This window comes from Haemaphysalis longicornis, unplaced genomic scaffold (genome assembly GCF_048455015.1).
Source record: "Haemaphysalis longicornis isolate Haplotype H1 unplaced genomic scaffold, Haemaphysalis longicornis Haplotype H1 scaffold_1, whole genome shotgun sequence".
Taxonomy (NCBI): Eukaryota; Metazoa; Arthropoda; class Arachnida; order Ixodida; family Ixodidae; genus Haemaphysalis; species Haemaphysalis longicornis.
The window spans coordinates 235,462,498-235,475,223 of record NW_027526203.1 but is presented as its reverse complement, the minus strand read 5'-3'; the positions used below and the strand labels follow the sequence as shown (position 1 = coordinate 235,475,223).

At 48.7% G+C, this 12,726-nt stretch overlaps 1 protein-coding gene across 1 annotated transcript in view; it reads right to left on the bottom strand.

Moving 5' to 3' along the window:
- LOC144142867 (cholesterol 7-desaturase nvd-like) overlaps positions 1-12,726 on the bottom strand; it is a 122,918-nt gene that overhangs the window by 35,823 nt on the left and 74,369 nt on the right. The window contains exon 2 of the mRNA XM_077674685.1: positions 2,050-2,173. Within this exon, the coding sequence (XP_077530811.1) occupies positions 2,050-2,173 (124 nt within the window). The remainder of the gene's footprint in view (positions 1-2,049; positions 2,174-12,726) is intronic.

Here is a 12,726-nt window from a genome sequence, read left to right as displayed (position 1 = left end):
AGAAAACGAGGCGTAATTGCACACAGCTCGTGCGCTTGCGTCACCAATTATTCGCATTCGCCTCAGGCAAGCTGTAAATGTCCCGGCATCCGTGTTTTTACTAGGGTTGAAATGGAATATTTTGGCATGACCCGGACGACCCTCAGTCTGCTCAAAGTTTATTATAAAATTGCCTTAATATACGCACGTTTCCCAGTAGCAGCCCTTTAAATTGTTCGTTTCAGTTCTCGCGTTTTTTTTCTCTTGGAGCTAACGGCGAAAGGGCCAGCTGTAACAAGCGTGCACACAGGTGGGGCACTCTGCTACGCATCCCGTGTGTTCATCACCAGCAGCCCTTTGAATAATTTGTCCCGATCATGTGTTATTTTCTCTGGGCAAATAGCGAAATGCCGATCGTCTAAGAGGAATAGACGTCAACTACGTTAACTACGTCAGTACGTACTGCCGCGAAAGGAATCTCCCCCAATCTAATTAGGCACAACGCAGGCAGCAGCGCCAGAGTAATAACGGAGAGACTGCCAAGGAAACGCTGAAAGTAACTCGCAATTCCCCATGGGTTCGGTGTGATACCTGGTCCGGAAGGAAGCATCATCCTGGATATCAGCGAGCACTGGCGTACGCAGGGGTGGGGAAGGTGCCCGTGCCCCTCCCCCCTTCCTCGCTGAAAGTTTCGATCACAGGAGGGGAGGTAGGGGGGGGGGGGACAAGGTACAGGAGGATTGATTGATCAAATTCAAATTCAACTTGAACTTCAAATTTATTTTTTCTCTCAACATAATAGAATGTCGATTGTCTCCCTGGCATGACGGGGCCAGGGAGCCATATTGGCAGCTCAATGACGACTGTTGAAAGTACAGTGCGGTTATAACGAAGGATACAGCATGACAGTGCCTTTGAGAGGGTCGATAAACATCACAAAAAAATAAAAACAATAAAATACTCGTATAACGAGCTTGAACGCATTGGTTCGGCGTCACATAATTCACGCATATTTACACAAACAATATAGCAAATAGAATTAAAAAACAACCATTTCCGACAAACGCATTACCTAAGGAAGCACGGGGTTTAATGCATTACGTAAGGAGGGGTAACGCATTACGTAAGGAAGCATGAGGTTTAACGCGCCGTCGCTACACAGCCGATGAGGCACGCCGTAGTGGAGGGCTCCGGAATAATTCTGACCACCTGACCACCTGGAGATCCTTAACGTGCGCCGAAATCTCGAACACACGGGCGTTTTCGCTTTTCGCCTCCAGAGCTAAAGGAGCAGGCCACCAACTCTGCTTATCATGAAATAATGACTACCAGCAATGAGTTTCGTGTCGCAAAATATACGAACAAAAAATTTTCAGCCACGGCGATCAGGCGTTTTACTGAGGTAAAACGAACGAATGAATTTTTATTTGGAATAGATTACTTGACTGGGCTTTTTTTTTTGTTTAGTTTGTTGTTTTTATTACTCATCTCATGTTCTTCATTTCTCTTTACTGAGGGAAACGCAAGCAGTGTAAAATCTAGACTATACCCATGTCCAGAACATTCGCACAAGGGAGCTAATACCATAACATCAAAGGTATGTTGCAACAAGCAATGAGACAGAGGAGCTTGTTTTTATCAAACAGCTGTCTTGAAAGGTTTTTTGTGGACACTCGGATTAGAGACCAGCAGCAATCTCAATACCGTCTTCGCGGATAATTTATTCAGCCAAGCTGTCACGAAATCCAAAGATGTATGTAAGGTACTGTTTAACTAGTTGACAATATTCGTTAAAACTTTTCCCTGTTACCCTAAGAGCACGCATGTTCATACTTGGACATTTGAACCAATTAATAAACAAAGCAATGTTTCTGGCATGTAGTTCACGAGATGCAGCGAGACGTAATTGGCGTTCCACGAGTTATTTCGCAACAAACGGTAAGCGTGTGCACCACATACCCGCTTTAGAGTAGCTTTGGAGTAACTTGCACCTTCTGGCTGCTTGTTTAACTGATTCAATCCTCACAGCTCAGCAAGACGCTAGGCAAGGATACATTTTCCAACACTCACCAAGTGCATCTATAGGCTTCACTTGGCCGGGCCGGAGTTCTTGAGATTCGAGAAGAGGGATCCAGCCATTGGGAAAAACAGGCGGTGAGTCTTTAAAGTCTCTTGTTCGTCGTCGACGGGTATTCTACGAAAAAAAAGGTTGAAGTCACATGCCGCAGTCAACAGAGCATTTTGTTCGGGAAACTTGATTACGCGTCCTTGCCAGCTGGAGCTATGCCTTCCCTAGCTCACGGAAAGATGATTTGTCCAAGAGTCCCAGGTCCGCTGCAACGCTCGCGCTATTGGCTTTTTGTACACGATTAAACTCATTTTTTTCTATTAAATGTGAATTACAAGGACCCTGCTTTTTAGAATTACTGCCTATCCACAGTGGCATCGGCGACACCCCTTGGATTTTCACACTGTGCTGAGTGCACATCCACTACAACCCTCGGCGACGGATCGGTCCTGGTGAGTAGCAATGCTGTTTTCAGGGGCTTACCAAACAAGCAAGCGTGAGAGCACCTGTATGAGTACGCCCTGAATCGCCGAACAAGCTAACAGTTGCGATTCCTGGAAAATGATAATCAGTGTGTGGACGAGGCGCAACGAGCGAACAAACAGTGTTTCGCCCCATCGCTCGTCTTGTCCCCTCCATGCGCTGCTTGTACCATATGCCAATCATGTACCGGCCAGCCTGTAGGCTTACTGGCATCTGTGGATGTTATTTTATACCAGACCTGGCAGCATCGAATACCTGGGTACGCGCTGTTAACACTCGGAGCTCCCCGGGCGGACTCTCTCATAAATGATACCCTTCATGAACGCGAAAGTAAGTTAGCACAAGAAAATGCGAATAATATGGCTGTGTTTTCACAAAAAAAAAATGAAGAAGCTCACACTAACGCGTAGGACTGGAAGGTAGCGAAGCTGTACGCAGCCTCCGCGACAATCAGGAAGGTTTAAGTCCACGATTGCAGCTGATTTGCTTCTTCGCTGCCGAAACGACCTTTACTCCATCTGTGTTGCTACCAGTGTGAGCTTCCTTCCTTGTTTTGCTCTGGCTCTTACTTGTAGGCCACAACCTAGAATGATAATCTCAGATTCCGAATTGGCCATTCAAAATTTTGCACGAGGCAATATCTCCTCGGATGCGCCCCAAATTCTCCTGCAAAATCCACCCCCTATCTCTGTGGAACTCGTCTGGGCCCCTGCCCATGCAGGGCTAGAGGGGAATGATGCGGCACACATGGCGGCCCGAGAGCTTACATTCCGGGCCGGCATGAATCCCTTCCCCCACCATGGCGCCAGGGACACCAGAGACAAGCTGTTAACTTTTAACGACATCACAGAGCACTACCGTCTCTCCCGTCGCCTCTACCCACCAGCCCATACATCTCTTCCGCAACATAAAGTACGAACATGGAGACTCCTTCAAACGGGAGCCTTCCCAACGACATCCCTTCTTCATCACATTGACCAATCAGAATTCCCCTCTCCTGAATGTCCCCTTTGTGGTGCGTATGCATCACTCACCCATTGCATGTAATAATGCCTTCAACATCCTTTCCTTCAATCACCAGCAGCGAGCAGTGGGAGGAGGCGCTGGGCAGCTTCTACCTGGCCACCCAAGAGCTCTTGGTTAAACGAGCTGCTTTAGTCGCCACCAGCCTGGTGGCCACCCCATCTCCATAACCCATCTGTTACTAATGAAGTTCTCTCTCTCTCTCTCTCTCTCTCTCTCTCTCTCTCTCTCTATCTCCCTCTCTCTCTCTCTCTCTCTCTCTCTCTCTCTCTCTCTCTCTCTCTCTCTCTCTCACACACCCAGGGCTCATGACTTGTGCCCACTGCCCATCTCTTGGCACCTTATACTACCTGGTATGGGAGTGCCAGTAATCCATGTCTTTATCACCCATTCCCAACCCTACCTACGAACAGTGGGTGGACCGGCTGACCAGCTAGACCCTTGTGGCGCTACAAGAAGTTGCCGCTACAGCCCGGCCGACCAGCCAGGACGAGGACATCCCGGACTAAGTACGCCCCCCACAGGGCTGGTGCCCCTGCCATCCTGCAACAATAGCTCATTTCTGAACATTTTTAATGCTCCTCCTTCTCCTGCTCCTCGTCCTCCTCGAGCCAGGGCACTTTAGCTGTACAGTGCGCGTCTGGCTTGCCTATACGCCTCGAGATTCGCGATCGCTGCGCCGCCTGCCGCCGCTTCTCCGCGGCGTTTGCGGGATTAGCGCTGCGTGGCTGATGGGTGGTCATGCAGTGTTTTGGTTCTCTTTCGCTTCTCTTTGCCTTTACGCGCACTAAACAACTTGTTATGGTGACGCCTGTAAGCTAACTGCACGTTTAGGGCACTTAAAACAAACAGCTGCGTCTTGGTAGAGCGCTCTAACGCCAACAAGAGCTACCCGGGGAGGCGGTTCTGCGCGCTTCTTGCCGCTCTTGCGGGCGTCGGCGACGGCAGCAGCATATATCACCGCTGTCACCTTCGAACACGTCAGCACAAGTGAATTCTATTTATTGTCGCCTCGTTTAAACCTGATATTGGCACTGTAAGAGGTTGGTTCGTTTTGCAGCGCAGACAACAAATGCGGCTTTGCTTCGAATATGTACGTCGTAGAAAAATATGTTTCGGGGATGTTATAACCCAATAGCTGACAAAAACTTGTGCCTTTTATGGGAATATAAGCCACGCGAAAATGTTAAGTATACTCAAAGGCTGTGCATTGTCAGATATGTGCCCACTCATGTCTTATAGTAAGAACCAAGGTATATGTTATGAAACCACGGGAAAATGAATGGTCTGCAAGATAGGAATAAATAGAATAGTCGTACGGGAATGAAAAAAAAAAAAAAAAAAACGAGTGCAGCCTCTGAAATGCTAAAGATGTTTGTTTGAGCAAGGTAGTATTCACCATACCAACTAGATGCGAAATGCACTGATATTTCGCTAGACATGGGGGGGGGGGGGTGAGGAGGACGACGCTCATCTATCGTTGTTTACAAATGCGGAGCGAAATCAACGATTGATTGATTGTGGGGTTTAACGCGCCGACGCAACGCAGGCGATGAGGCGCGCCGTAGTGGAGGGCTCCGGATTAATTTTGACCACCTGGGGATCTTTATCGTGCGCCGAAATCTCGTACACACGGGCGTTTTTGCTTTTCGCCTCCATCAGAAAAGCGGCCGCCGCGGCCTGGAATCGAACCCGCGACCTCGTGCTCAGCAGCGCAACGCCTTAGCCACTGAGCCACCGCGGCGGGTGCGAAATCAACGAATGAACGTTTTAGTAACCACACACACAAGCGGCGTGTTCACTTTCCGTTTGATTTTCCCCTTCAACGAACTTCTGACCACTCGGCGGACGCATTTTTTGAACAATACAGTGTAGGCACTTCACAAGCGATACAAGGTGTCGTTGGAAGAGTTGATCGACTGATTGTAGGGTTTAACACGCCGACGCAACGGAGCCGATGAGGCGCGCCGTAGTGGAGGGCTCCGGATTAATTTTGACCACCTGGAGATCCTTAACGTGCGCCGAAATCTCGTACACACGGGCTCGTTGGAAGAGTGTCGTATCTGATAAGGGTCTCTGATTTCGGTTTATGCTAGATTCTGCCGTCTCCCTGTGTCATATGACTATGTTTCGAAGAAGAGTTTGGTCACGGACGCGGATTACTCTATAAGCCCATCTTCGCGCTTCTCGTGGAGGATAAATGTAACAGATGAATCTTTGCGAGCGCTCACCTCGGGACAAGACGACCCAGCATTAAATTTGTCGTCGTGTGCTGACTCCGGAGTGTAATTTTGCATTATCCATCGTACTTCTTTGGTACAATGTTTGTTAAATTCATGCCGCATCGGCTTGTTCAGGGTACTGATAAAATATCTGATATGTGATATTGGCAGGCGTGACTGGCGTGCTGTTAGGTATTAGTGCTCCGCTGGATTTTGTAAGTGCACAAAGTCGATTTACATCATAGTGTGTATGGCCGCAACATGACCATCGGAGGAAACACTGCTTACGGAGACACTGCCACTAAATTTCAGGGCAGCGGAATTGCAATCAGCTGCATGCAAATGCTGGCTTCGGGTGCGCCGGCCTGTGACACACACTTGACGCTCACATAGATCTCACTAAGATCGCGTCATAAACGTTTATACTCTCGTGAACACACCACGCTTGCAAACAGAGTGCCTGCTCCACGTTATTCAGTATTTCGAACGCGGACAAACGGTAAATCGCTGTCTTGAACAAGCCCCAAAAGCAACGGCGACAGGGGGGGAGCGGGCCGGGGACTCCCGCGCCTGCTTTCGAAACGGGCCGCTAGGGGGATTTCAGTGGCGCCCCTACAGGCCGCGCTCGAGGCGTATATATAAGGCAAGCGAAAGCATGCTTGCGACATCTGCTGGTGGCTGCTGGGTTGGAGATAGCTTGCAGTTGCGCGAGCGCGGATCTCGGACATGTTCGAACCTGTTGAAGTTTCCCATTGGCCCGCATAATTTGCAAGTATCATCACCCACGAGCGGTGCTTCTGCTACGCAGTGCCTCACGTAAGCGGTGACACGGGAGATTACGCGTCGTTGTCTATGTCTGACGCGCACTCTACCTTTGGAGGAGCTATCAGGGATTAAGTTGATGTCATAGGACTAAGCTAGGTTATGGCAACACGTGATAGCTTTATGGCGTTGAAAAGAGGGCATATTCTTTGTTACCGAGGGAATCGAGGAAGGAAAGGGATTGGGATGGGATTCTTAACGCAGAACAAGGTATCAGGGAATGTAAGGGAATGTAATTAGTACAGCATTAGTAAGAGCGCAGTAGCCGTTGCGTTCAATTGATGTGAGTAGGTACTGGTTAAAGGTAGTAAAAGCCTACGCGCCAACCTTTCTAGCTACAATGGCGAGGCTGTTAACAGTTGCTTCGAGTAAGACAAAGCACCAATTATTAATTAAAAGGCACAGTACCCGGTAGTAATGGGAGGACCAAACGCACAGTAGGCGATAAGCACGTTGACGAGAGTGCAGTGGGAAATTTCGGAACAGGTGAGATGATGGACTGGTTGGGTTTGCGGAGCAAAATAACCCGACGGTAAGGAATAAATTCTTACGCAAATGAAGGAGCAGGAACTGAACGTCGGTAAGCCCCAATAGGAAGGCCTGTTAGTAAGATTATAATACGATACTATCTGAAACGGTAGCAAGAATTACGTGCCACTATAGCGGCAGGATTGGGAGTACGTACTTTTTTGTTGAATACTCTGCGACTATACTCGCATCACGGAGCGCAAAGAGGTACAAAAGAAGGGGTAATAAGTGATTGAGCCGTTATGGTTGGAGTAAGAAGAAACCAGCCCGAAGAACAAGTGACAACTTTGTGGGCGCATTTATGCGGTTCAAATAGAGCAGAATACCACACAAGGTACGCTACATTTCTGGCTAGTTTCTATGTACTTCGAAGATAATGTTAAAACGAATAACAAAAAAAAACATTAGGGAGTAGTAGAAATACGCCAGCGAACACATCAAGGATAATAACGAAATAGTACTCTAGTGCACAATTTGTAACCTTCATGGTATCCCGAAGCCATTACAGTGCGCTGGCTGACCGTAACTTGAGTCCTTCCTAAGCCCAGTGTGTTCTTGCCATCCTTCTGCCCCGTCCTACGATTGCTTTGATTGATTGTATACGGTTTGACGCGCCGACGCAACGCACGCGATGAGGCGCGCCGTAGTGGAGGGCTCCGGATTAATCTTGACCACATGGGGATCTTTATCGTGCGCCGAAATCTCGTACACACAGGCGTTTTTGCTTTTCGCCTCGATCAGAAAAGTGACCGCCGTGGCCGGGAATCGAACCCGTGTCCTCGTGCTCAGCGCATCACGCCTTAGACACTGAGCCACCGCGGTGATTGTCCCGTCCTATAGCTCTATGCTCTGCGGAAATGTAAAAAAAAAAAAACTATCCCAAGGCTCAAAGTCACAGTTGAGTATTCCCGTAGCCACACGTCAAATTTGAAGGAAACAATTCTGAGAAAGGAGGCTGCCTGCGTCCCACCTCATGTTTTCCGGAATCCATCAGTACATCTAAGGTACGTATTGCGATAGATTGGTCTTTGCTTCTACGTGGCCTGCTTTAGAATTAGCGCATACGAGCCTGGCGATCCAAACAGTACAGGGGGAGAACTTCGTGTACGAAGAGGTCTAACACACGTGGACCAATTTCCTACAGTCTTCCTTATCCTGTCAGTATACGCCTCGAGCTTCGCGATCGCTGCGCCGCCTGCCCCCGCTTCTTCGCGGCGCTTACGGGAGGGGCGCTGTGTGGCTGGTAGGGGCTAATGCAATGTTTTGGATCTATTACGCTTATATTTGCCTTTCCGCGACAGAAACAACTAGTCATAAATGATGTCTGTAAGCAAATAATACGTTTAGGGCCATCAGAAAACAGCTGTGTCTTGGTAGAGGGCTCCAACGCCAACAATAGCTATCCGGTGACGCGGTTCTGCGCGCTTCTATGCCGCTCTTACAGGCGTCGGCGACGGCAGCAGCATACAACCACTGTCACCTCCGAATACTTCAGGAACAAGAGAATTCCATAGTCACCTCGTTTAGACATGATACTGGACAGAGAGGTTGGCTTCGTTTTGCAGCGCAGACAACGAATGCGGCTTTGCATCGAATATATATGCCGTTGAAAAATATGTTTCGGGGATGTGGTTACCCAATATCTGACAATAACTTGTGCCTTTTGTGGAAATATAAGCCATGGGAAAATGTTAAGCATATTCCAAGGATGTGGCTCATTAAATACGTGCCCACTCACGCCTTTCAGCAAGGACCAAGGAAAATTAAAAAAACCATAGAAAAATAAATGGCCTGCGAAGTCCGAAAGAAACAGAACAGCTCGTACGGTAATGAGAAAACCCAGTGCCCCTTCGGAAATGCTAAAGACATTTGCCGAAAGTTAAGCGATGTAGGATACACCGGACCAACTACATGAGAAATGCACTGACATTTCGCAAGACATGAGGGGGGGGGGGAAGCTTATTAACTAAAGGTGTGTACAAATGCGGAGCGAAATCAAGCAATTAACGTATTTGTAAGGACACACACAAGCTACACGCTCACTTTCCTTTTTTTTACAACTTCAACGAACAGCTGATCACTCGGCGGAACGCATACGAGTTTACTGTATACGTTCACAGGCGATAAAAGGTACGGTTGAAAGAGTGCGGCATCTGATAACGCCCTCTGATTTCAGTTTGTGCTACATTCTGCAGGCGTCCTGCGTCATATTTGAAGAAGCGTTTTGTCGTTTCCGGAGATCTCTATAAGCCCGTCTCCGTCCTGCTCCCGGAAGATATATGTAGCAGATGATCGATTGCGAGCGCTCACCCCGCGACAAGGTGACCCAGCATTAAATTTTTGTCGTGTGCTGATGCCCGCGTAGAATTTTGCGTTATCCGTCGAACTTATTTCCTAGAATGTTCGCGAAATTTATGCCTCACTGGCTTGTCAAGGGATCAACATCTGAGGTATGAAGCGTAACTGGCGTGGTCAGGTATGGGTGCTCCGCTAGATCATGTAAACCCACAAAACCGATTTACGTTGTAATGTATAGCCGTAGCATGACCACATGAAGAAACACTGGTTACGGAGATACTGTTATTAAATTTCCGGCCTGCGGAATTGCAATCAGTTCCATGTATATGCCGGATTCGCAACGCCGGCCTGTGAAACACGCTTGTACGGCACAACGATCGCGTCAGAAACATTTACGCTCTCGTGAATACATCACACCTGCGAACAGATTCTGATTCTGATAGTAGGGTTTTACGCGCCGACGCAACGCAGGCGATGAGGCGCGCCGTAGTGGAGGGCTTCGGATTAATTTTGACCACCTGGGTATCTTTAACGTGGGCCTAAATCTCGTACAGAAGGGGCGTTTTTGCTTTTCGCTTTCATCAGAAAAGCGGCCGCCGCGGCCGGGAATCGAACCCGCGACCTTGTGCTCAGCAGCGCAATGCCTTAGGCACTGAGCCGCCGCGGCGGGTACATCTGGGAACAGAGTGTCTTGTCCAGATAAATATGAATTTGAACGCGTACAGCACAACGCCTTAGCCACTGAGCCACCGCGGCGGATGAAAGGGAAATTGTCGGCTTCATTGTCAGAGACGCAATTTGTTTAATTCTAATCACGGGAGAGAGAGAGAGAGAGAGAGAGAGAGAGAGAGAGAGAGAGAGAGAGAGAGAGAGAGGGGGGGGGCTCTTTATTAGAAAAGAAGGCCGAGATGTTTGCCGGAATTGCGACACCGACATGCTACTCGGCGGGGGAAGGGGAGGGGGAAAGAAAAGGCCCCATAAATTACAAGGCAGAAGAAAGAGGAAGAAAGAGAAGAAATAAAAGAAGGCAGAAAAATAACAAGAAAATGACACTCGGTTTGTGAGTAGTGAGATTACAAAGTCTGTCTTCTAAACTATAAATCACTGCAGAGAGAGAGATGGAACGTTTATTATTAGGAGAAAAAGGAGGTGGCGCGATTGTCTTAGGGGTGGTGCCCTCTTTCCAGGGCCCCAGACTCTTCTGCTCCTCTCCGGGCTCGAAGAATTAAGTCCTTCTGAATCCCGAAGTCGGAGCTGGCCAGATCTGCCTCCCATAGCGCGACCGTATTTGTGGGGTTGTTTCCTGAAGGCCAGATGATAGGGCAGGCCCATGTTGCGTGAAATAAGTTGGAAGGGTTTCCGCATTTATTGCATGCGTCTGTGTGTGTTTGAGGGAACATTTTGGGTAGCCGGGATTTGTTAGGATAAGTGTTCGTCTGGATTTGCCTCAGCGTTTGAGCTTCTGCGCCAGAGAGGTCCTTGTCCGGGTTGGGGAGAAGGGCTCGTTCACCTCTTTGGACAGTAAGGCGTTCGCCAAAGCCACTTGGGAGGGGCTGCAGAAGGCTAGGACTGTTAGCCGCGCGGTTTGTAAGATCGCGCGCAGCCTGGTCGGCCCTCTCGTTTCCCTCCAGCTCCTCGTGTCCTGGAGTCCAGATAATGCGGTGGAATTGATTCGACATTTTCGGCTCGAATTTTTTAAGTCGCTTGTAAATTCTTCCATTCATAAGTTTCTGCGTAGCCTTTTTGGAATCTGTGACTATTTGGAGGCTTTGGTTCTTATGCTGCTCATACCTTATTGCCAGGAGGAGAGCACCAGTTTCGGCTTCGTCGGCAGTGGTATCTTTTAGCGTGAGGCAATCCTTGGTGGCTCCTTCGTGATCAATTATAACTATGGAGGCATTCTTCCCGCTGTAGAAAGCAGCGTCGGTGTAGATGACATTTTTTTTTTGTTTTCAAGTTGTTTCCGTAGGAAGGCTACTCGTGCTATTCTTCTCTCTTTGTGCAGGCAGGGGTCCATGTTTCGAGGTGGGGGGAGCACTTTCAGTCGTGTTCGTACTTCTCTGCTCATGTCCACGTTGTCAATAATCGAGTGTACGTCCGCGGGGGACCCCACTCTTTGCAGGATAGCCCTGCCAGCTTTTGTTTTTTCCAGGTGTTGTTTTTGCGAGATGAGGAGCGCCTCTCTGATTTCTTCGAAGGTGTTGGATACACCCAAGCTCATCAGCTTTTCATTTGATGTATAGTTTGGGAGACCGAGGGCTGCTTTGTAAGCCGTGCGGAGTATGACATTGGCTTGATCAGTCTCTTGTCTGTTAAGGCAGTGGAAAGGCAAGCTATATGCCAGGCGGCTGACTACCAAGGCCTGCATAATGCGCAGAGTTTCTACTTCCTTGAGGCCGGCTGTGTTTTTAGTTATTCTTCTCACTATTCTTGCAATTTGCACAGTTGACTTTATCTTTTCTATGGTGAAGTTTGCCTTGCCATCACTTTGTATAAACATCCCTAGGACTCGTATTTGATCTTTTTCGGGTATTGTGTAATCTCCAAGCTTAATGTTTATTGGCCCTGGGCTTTTATAGCGGGTGCCGTGGATTCGGATAACTTCGGATTTTTCTGGTGCGCATTGTAACCCATTTTGTGCAGCCAGGTTTTCCACCAAATTTGTAGCCTCTTGAAGTACCTCTTCTTTTGCAGCCAGTGATCCTTTAGTAGCCCAGATTGTTATATCGTCGGCGTAAAGGGTAAAGCCTATGAAACGTGGAACCGGCGTTGCGGAAGCAATGTCGCTCACGCCATTGTTACTGCTTTTGCAGGTCGTCGTCACTTCGGCACCACGGCAGCATTGCGATGAAGAAAAGGCAGCGACGTTCCTCTCGGACTGCGCATGCCTCAACAGTCAACGGATTATCACCCAAAGGGAAAGAAACGACGACAGCTGGCCGACGTGCAACCCTGCTGACTTTGGTGTATGTGCTGTGACCGACTACGAACCTTGGGCAACCTACGGATGGGTCATCGAGCTACAAAAACCGAGCGCTGCCAGTGCCTGAGCGGGGCGTGGAACCGGCGTTGCGGAAGCAATGTCGCTCACGCCATTGTTACTGCTTTTGCAGGTTGGTGGCTATGACTCTCCTAGCACCTTTTCTGTCTTTGTTTTGCCGGTACCACCCCCAGCCCTGTTTGACTCTGTGAAAAAGCATTCGATGCCCGAGCACTGGTTACGCGATCGTTGCCGTTTCCGTCTCCTTCGCCGGATTTCATTTTATGTAATGCTCTTGCTCTTGTCCGGAGATGTAGAATTGA